At 34.3% G+C, this 8,385-nt stretch overlaps 1 protein-coding gene across 1 annotated transcript in view; it reads left to right on the top strand.

Moving 5' to 3' along the window:
• Positions 1-259: 259 nt before the first annotated feature.
• The window catches only part of LOC149807066 (rho-related protein racA-like), a 10,326-nt gene continuing 2,200 nt past the window's right edge, over positions 260-8,385 (top strand). The window contains exons 1-9 of the mRNA XM_089961413.1: positions 260-294; positions 1,138-1,332; positions 1,900-2,068; positions 2,595-2,722; positions 3,301-3,412; positions 4,209-4,399; positions 4,793-4,982; positions 5,598-5,834; positions 7,557-7,660. Of these exons, the coding sequence (XP_089817539.1) occupies positions 1,150-1,332; positions 1,900-2,068; positions 2,595-2,722; positions 3,301-3,412; positions 4,209-4,399; positions 4,793-4,982; positions 5,598-5,834; positions 7,557-7,660 (1,314 nt within the window). The 5' untranslated portion in view covers positions 260-294; positions 1,138-1,149. The remainder of the gene's footprint in view (positions 295-1,137; positions 1,333-1,899; positions 2,069-2,594; positions 2,723-3,300; positions 3,413-4,208; positions 4,400-4,792; positions 4,983-5,597; positions 5,835-7,556; positions 7,661-8,385) is intronic.

Raw genomic sequence — 8,385 nt, 5'->3', positions numbered from 1 at the left:
ATTAATAATTAAAATTTAAATTAAGACTGAGAATAAAAAAAATATTGCTAAATCTTTTTAAAAAATATATTTAGAATACGAAAACAAAAATACGCTTTAGCGTCTTAATTAAGTTATTAATATCTTCTGGTGATGAACGTTTTTGCTCATTGATGAATAGTGGCTATATATAGCAACATAAATACGTCGCAAATCATTGGTGGCTATTTTTAAGTTTCGTGTTTATGGGTATATTAGGTTATGTGCAAGCTTATTGAATGCAGGTAAGCAGTCTGATGACAGTAAAATTATAAGGTGGGTACACTGCTCGGACACCTGTGTCAAACTATACTAATGCAGTACTACAATATATTAATAGTAAATGCGTGTATACAGTGTAATACATACTTGATACATTCATATACATAACATTGTATTTCTATATTAAATAGTCACTGGTACCAGTGACTGGTCATTACTGTTTCCGAACTAGTCATTAATTTTTCCGATATCATTGATAATTTTGATTCGTAGTATTTTGATGCCTTCCTTGTGGTCGAAGTCATTTGCAAAATAATACGAAAGACAGAAAAGAAACGACGTTTGATAGCTGAAGTAATTTACTGGAATTATTGATAAATTGAGCTGGAAATGCATTATTTTTGTTGCTGTTGAAAATTTTATTTACACTTTCTTGAAATTAATTCTTATGTTTTCTGGAAAACATCGAGTGGAGTATTCACGCTCCCTGTATGTTGTCACACGTTTTAGTTCGAATTATGAAGAACAGAAAAATAGGCAAACTGTAGTAGTAGCAGTAGTAATTGTAGAGTAGTTGCTGTTGCTGCTGTTGTTAATGCTCATGATATTGTTGTTGCTGGTGGTGGTGGTGATAGTAGTGGTGCAGCATGAATTGCGTGAGAAGTAAGAACTGAGTAGTGGTTCTGACATGAATATCAGTAAAAGAGAGGCAGGTAGCTTTACACCTATTTTACAATTTTATCCCAAATGATTTTTGAACCATACGTTGAAAATGTTTCAATGCATATGAGTGTGTGTGTGTGCTAGCGCGAAAAAAATTCCAAAAAGCCTTCGTTTTATATTACTTTCATTCAATCAGTGTTACAGTTATTTAAAATGTTCTCTTTTATATTGCAGGTAGTGTTCAAGATGCAAGCTATTAAACTTGTAGTTGTTGGCGATGGTGCTGTGGGGAAAAGCTGCCTCTTGATTTCATATACCACGAACAGTTTTCCCGGCGAGTACGTGCCCACTGTGTTTGACAACTATTCCGCTAATGTCATTGTAGATGGGAAACCAGTCAATCTGGGTCTATGGGACACTGCTGGGCAGGTCATTTGCACTTCTCTCTCGTAATGTAACTCATATTTTAAGAACATGCTCATGACATATTATTATTATTATTGGTAGTAGTAGTAGTAGTAGTAGTAGTAGTATTGTTGCTGTTGTTGTTGTTGTATATGATTTATTAATTGACTTTACATACCTACTATGCAGCAGTACTACCTAAAGATCATATTACCGAACAAGCATTACATATAGTGGTGCAAGTTAGCCGTGATGTCAGGTGTGCCGTACCGTTAAGACATTTATTGCCAGTACGCGGTACCGAATAGATGGGTCTAGGGTAGGTATAATACTTGCAAGAGTTAAAATCTGTTTGCAAGTACATGTATAAATACATACCTACAAATAGACATGCAGATAGACAGACATATCCACTGACTTTCGTGCTAATCAAATTGTACTTGATAACAGCTTTGAGCAGCAGACATCTTACCCAAATAACTACCTTATTTTGTACAGCGACAGACAGGTACGTATGTAAATATTTCCATACTTATTAACAGAAATTAAATCTTTCAACAAATATTATGTATAACATTTTGCATTCCACAGGAGGACTATGACAGACTACGTCCACTCTCTTATCCCCAGACGGACGTTATGTTTCTCTGTTTTTCTCTGGATAACAGATCTTCTTTAGAGAACATAGACAGCAAATGGATTCCTGAAGTAAATCACCACTGTCCACGTGTTCCAAAAATTCTAGTTGGCTGTAAAGCAGGTAAAGTTTCTTTTCAAATGCTATGTGTTGTTGCCATTGTTTTCTTTCTTTTTCTGCAGCATGGTCTGGACCTAATTTTTAGAAAGCAAGTATTTTGATTAAGTAGCTTTTAGTAGTACTGATACATTGGGAAGTTCTCCAGTTATATTTCTGGGAAATACCTATCAGATTTACTCTCCATCGATATTACATATACTTCATCAGGTTTCCACTGTGTGTGTTTATATATATATATATATATATATATATATATATATATATATATATATATATATATATATATATATATATATATATATGTGTGTGTGTGTGTGTGTGTGTGTGTGTTATAGTTATAGGCATGAATCAGGAGATATATTTTGTTCTTACGCAAGGACGAGTGCATGTGTGTTAATGTTTTTGCGAAATTAATACGCGATAGAAAGTGAGTTGACAAAGCTATGTTGCTGCGCTATTTAACCGTGTATCATTGATTTTAAAACAAAAGCAAGCAATAAAATGTTTTTATTTCAAATTATATTTACAGACCTAAGAACGGGTCGTACTGTAATCACGTACGAGGAGGGAAGTTCTGTGGCCAAAAGACTGGGGATAAAATATTGCGAGACAAGTGCTCTTACTCAGCAAGGAGTCAAAGCCTGTTTTGATGAAGCAGTATGTATATTCCCTGATACAAAAAGTACATATAGTTTTCCCTGATGTACAAATTACACAGTATTCCCTGATATAAAAAATACATAGAGTATTCCCTGATGTACAAATTACATAGAGTATTCCCTGATGTACAAATTACATAGAGTATTCCCTGATGTACAAATTACATAGAGTATTCCCTGATACAAAAAGTACATAGAGTATCCCCTGATACAAAAAGTACATAGAGTATTCCCTGATGTACACATTACATAGAGTATTCCCTGATACAAAAAGTACATAGAGTATTCCCTGATGTACAAATTACATAGAGTATTCACTGATGTACAAATTACATAGAGTATTCACTGATATAAAAAATACATAGCGCATTCTCTGACGTAAAAAGGACATGGAATATTCCCTGACATTAAAAGTACATAGAGAATTTGTACATTTTGAAGTCTCCAAAATCGACAAGAAATGCTGTCCTCCTCCCCTACCTTTTTAAAGAGGAAGTCGAGATAGGTGGCGGTTAGGAAGACTACACGTTCATTTGAATACGTCATGTATATAATTGATCTTTGTCTGATTTTCAGATTCGATCTGCCCTCAATGGCCCGAAAAATATTAAAAGAAAAGGATTCGGTTTTGGATTTGGAAACAAAAAGGAAGAGTCTGGGCCTGTCCCCCCTGTAATGCCTCCGGCAGGTAATAATAATAATAATAACAACATCAATAATAATAATAATAATAATAATAATGAGGAGGAGGAGGAAGAGAACAGATGACATCATACTCTGTTTATCTTTGTGTTCTTAGCAGAAGGAGAAACGTAATAAACATTTTAGATTGAGACGATGCTTCTAAATACTAGAGCTCCACATTAGCATAGGGTTTTATTACATACCTGGTGTCTGCAGAAGAATAGTGCATAATGAACTGAATGTCCACACTACAGAATACTTAGCTACCTTCTCACGCACCGATTGAGTAGAGCAAAATATGGATTCAAAGGAGATGAAGTATCACAGTTAAGAAGGGGAATACATTTTCGAGATCCAAGGATACTCTGTTGCTCACGATTATTAGGAACTGTTGAGAAATTTCCCCATCTCCTCATCTTACTATTTGCCTAGTTTACCTAATAACTTTCAAGTTGATTATCTTTGTGAGCGTCCCTCAACAATTTTTGAGCTGATTATCTCTTCGATAATCTCTCATCAATTTAAAGTCGATTATCTCTGTGATCATCTATTAACAAGTTTTAAAACCTTCTTATTCACCATACAATCGCTCAGGCATCTAGCAAGGAATTAAGAAATTTTGGTTGTTTAATGAAGATGTCTGATAATGCAACGGAAATTGTTTCGGAGGAAAATGTGAAGAAAAAACAGAGAAGAAACAAAAACATATGATTGGACATGAGGGGCTTCTATTGAAGAAATTTGATCATTCAGAAATGATATTTTTTATTTTAAACAAACCCCCTTAATATTCATTTTAGGAAAAGCGCCATGGATAGAAATCGAAACGTCCACATTTGCAGACGACTGGTACAAAATGCTTCAGGACCCGAAGTATCCGGATGTCACATTCAAGCTGGAAGGAAGTCATCAGCTGGATGCTCATCGAATTGTTCTCTGCTCTGCCTCAAAGGTCTTTTCAAAGATATTTGGAATCTCCAAACCAATGAAGGTGATTAAGCTAAGTCGTCTCATATGTAACAAAGCAGGGGCGGATCCAGAATATTTTCTTGAAGGGTTCGAGCTGGAAATGTGGTTCGCTCTGCATTAAATGGCCGATTTTTTTCCTATTAGTATTTAAAGAGTGTAAAATTTAACTGGATAACGGATTCAATTGAACCCTTCCAAAACCGACTGATACTTCCTTGCTCTGTGTTTCGGTTGTAAAAGTTTCATTTTCAGATCGATTTTGAAGTTGTTGCAATTTTATTTGGAGTTGGCTGTCCTTTTCTTAATGATGGTAGAACATACAAAGCATGGAAACAATAGAAGAACCATTCCAGTTTACTTTGCAATGCTTCAGCTATACTTAAACTGAAATTGTCAATGAATCTGTTTTTGTTAGAACAACCAGCTGCGTGAGATTAACGCCATAGAGAACTACAGTCTTGAGGAACTGAATTCAGGGATGGTTCCCGGCGTTGCGGCTGCATATAAACGAGAGGTGAAAGGTCAGTCAGACCGAATGACCATAGAACTGAGTGCTGACATCAAACCAAAAACATTTGTTCGTGTCCTCGAATTTCTTTACTCGGGTAAGATATATTTTACCACCTTAACTCTAAAAACGCTTTTATCTCATTTTAAAAATTCATTGTCTCTTTAGACAATATATTAGTTGTGCAAACGAACCTGATATAAAATTTGGTTGACATATCTTCTGGTATGTAGATGGCGATCGTTGATCTACACGTCTGTTCAGCATGCAAGATACCGAATCTATTTAAGCTGCAACGTACTTGTTCACCAGTATGTGTTATGTTATGATCATATGATGGTTTACTCAATCTTTGTTTAATTCAATGAAAACAAACAACAGTTTTAATGGAGCTTTACTTACATATATAAGCAACACTGGCTTTATATAGCAGAAAAGGCATTGTAACAAGCATTTTCATGACGTTCTTAATCTTATTTCGTTTTTCCTGAATTTGCTAATTTCAACGAGGATCTGAGGATTAGAATCGAGTTGATCATTCATTTTACAAAATGGTTTTCTGGTTTGTTTGTAAAATATACTTCTAGAAAGACTCGCAGTGTCTCAAGTGTCTTAAATAGCCAAATCCAAAGAAGGGATAATGATTGTATGATTCATTACAAAAGGCATACATTAGATGCAAGTATAGATGATTTTTTCTTCTTCGTTTTAGGGATTCCAAGATTTGACATAAGCGATGATATACCTGAGGGGGACATCCGGGAAATAAAGAGAGTCGCTTCCCTATTTAAATTGACCCAATTGGAAACAATATGTGAAAACATTATTGCTGAACAGGAATTTTTGAATCCAAGTATAGGCACGTACATGAATGATGAAACCGGAGCAAAGATGAAAGAATTATTCTTCGACGATCCGGGACTTGCTGACGTGGTTTTCAACGTATCTGGTATGTTTTGTTGTTTCTTGTTTTTGTGTTTTCGTTTTGTTTAGTTTCTTGACAGATGTCGGACGCATTGTTTAGTCAAAAAAGTACGATTTTTTAATATAACTTTGTTATAAAATTGTATCAACCGAAAACATCGGCGTGACTTTAAAGGGTTACATCCAGTTGAAAGACAGTTTAATAATCTTTCCAGTGGCGTTTATTTTATCAGCTCTCTCTCGTTTCTTGTTACTGGAGTCTCATGAATTTGCAAATCGTTCGTATATTTGTTTTGTCAGATGCTGTGACACTGACAAATATAGGAGTAATTTCATTTGATTAGATAAAATAATCAAGCCGTGTTAACTCAAAACGTTTCATATAAATGTTTGAAATTTTGGTTTGTTGAAGTCCTTAAAGAGCTTGCATTTACATCTACAAAGCATTCATATATATAAATAATACCGTCCTTCTACAGACATATATCTACGAGGCATTCATACATAGAAATGATACTGCACTTCTACAGACATTTATATCTACAAAGCATACATAAACAGAAATGATACTGTACTTCAAACTACATTCATATTTACAAAGCATGCATACATAGAAATGATACTGTACTTCTAAATACTTTCATATCTACAAAGTATTCATACATATAAATAACATTGTACTTCAACAGTTATAATCTTTCTTTCTTCGATGAATATCCTCTCTCTCTCTCTCTCTCTCCCTCTCTCTCATGTCAATGAGCCCTTGCGTTATTACGAGTTATAATTGATGTATGCTCAGATTGTGTATTGTCACAATACATGTCCTACAATTTAAGATATTAGTTATATTGCATAGAAGATAATATATTTCCTCTTTCAACTATGTATTAAATGTAGATAGTATGTGTATGGCCATCATGAAATTTGCTATCGTTTTATATACTTATGTTCGAGTGCGAGTAGGTCTAACGGCAATAAAATTCTTCTTCTATAAATGATTCAAAAATTTAAATTTATAAATATATCAGAAAGGAGATTTACAAATAGATCTAACATAGTCAGTCATTTAAAATTACGTTATGTCTTGTATGTTGCTATAGTCATATGCAAATTAGAGGATACGTCACGGTGTCTGACTAAACGAACATAGGACCAATCTGCTAATTCTCGTTACTCCAAAATCCAGAAATGAGATAGTTTATTAATAAAATAGGCATATATAAGAACCATGTTGAATCTTCTTTCGATTGAAGTTAAATCGTTAAAGCCACGTTGACTCTGTCAGTCACTACACTGTTTTAAAGGCGACTGTGGTATAGTTCACGAGATGGGAATTTCCAAATCTTTATCCTATGTTTGTTATTACTAGTATTTATGGATACATGAAGATATATGGCTTTCGTCAGGCCTAGCGTAAGTTTGTGAGGAGTACAATCGTTCATTTGCTTCGAATCTCTATGGTTTCTTCTACGTATGGCTTGCTCAGATTTCTGTGTGCAATCTATATACATATTTGGGAGAGGCGATCCTGAACTTTTAATATAGCATGTTAAATACGTTATGCACGTACACTGCAAGTACTCTTTGATCTGTCTAACCGTTAGTCCCTTTGTGGCCATGCTGGTGTTAATACCAGTAGAATAAGTTTTACATTTTATTTCATCGAATATCTTCTCAGTTTGGAATTTGCGTATATGTGATTATTGAACTCTTTTATTGAACCATTTATTTTTCTTTTTATTTCAAGGAAAGCTTGTATATGCTCATAAATGTATCCTGTGTGCAAGAAGCGATGTAATGGCTGCGATGTTCGGAGGAAATTTTATCGAAAGCAATAACGGTTTAACGCAGGTAAATGATCAATCTACACCCTTTCAAAATTGAACTTCTTTGCTGATATAAACTAATATGTCCATTTGGTCACCTTGAAATATTATCCCAAAAATGTAGCACACATGTAAACTATATATCAAATCCAGAAACGTTATCGATCATCGGTCACCTCTCAAAGTGCATTTTATCTAATCGCATGCAAATTACTGCTTTCTTTCTAGACGTCACACTGTTCAACTACAGAAAAATACGATCGATTTGCAAATTCATGATAGTCCAGTAACAAAATTCGAGATGGCTAATAAAATAAAACAGCTAGAAAGCCTATTAAACTGTCTTTCAATTGAGTGTAACCCTTTAGTTCAGCACACTGATTTTTTGGGTTGATACAATTGTTTAAAGGCGAGTGATGGGTAGTTTACCAAAAGAGAAGTTCTGCACACACAAAAATGCAGTACCTTACAAATATAAACAACGAGGACTTGAATTATGTGGTAATAAGCATGATGAACACTCTTTTTCTAGTCAATTTGTCGTTGTTATTTATTTCCAATTTTTAAAAACATACACCTAACAAAACGAACACTAATAGTTGTTGATCTGAAGAAAACAAATAGCAGCATTCATTTATCTGGCCATGTAAGGCAAAAATATGAAATCTTGCTTGAAAACCCTATAGTATAACTCGAAATATTACGAGAAATCCCTCCCTTTTTCTGGAAGGCATTGTCATTTTCATTCTT

This window comes from Sinohyriopsis cumingii, chromosome 1 (genome assembly GCF_028554795.1).
Source record: "Sinohyriopsis cumingii isolate HCF-2022 chromosome 1, ASM2855479v2, whole genome shotgun sequence".
Taxonomy (NCBI): domain Eukaryota; kingdom Metazoa; phylum Mollusca; class Bivalvia; order Unionida; family Unionidae; genus Sinohyriopsis; species Sinohyriopsis cumingii.
This window is presented reverse-complemented; position numbering and strand designations above follow the sequence as displayed.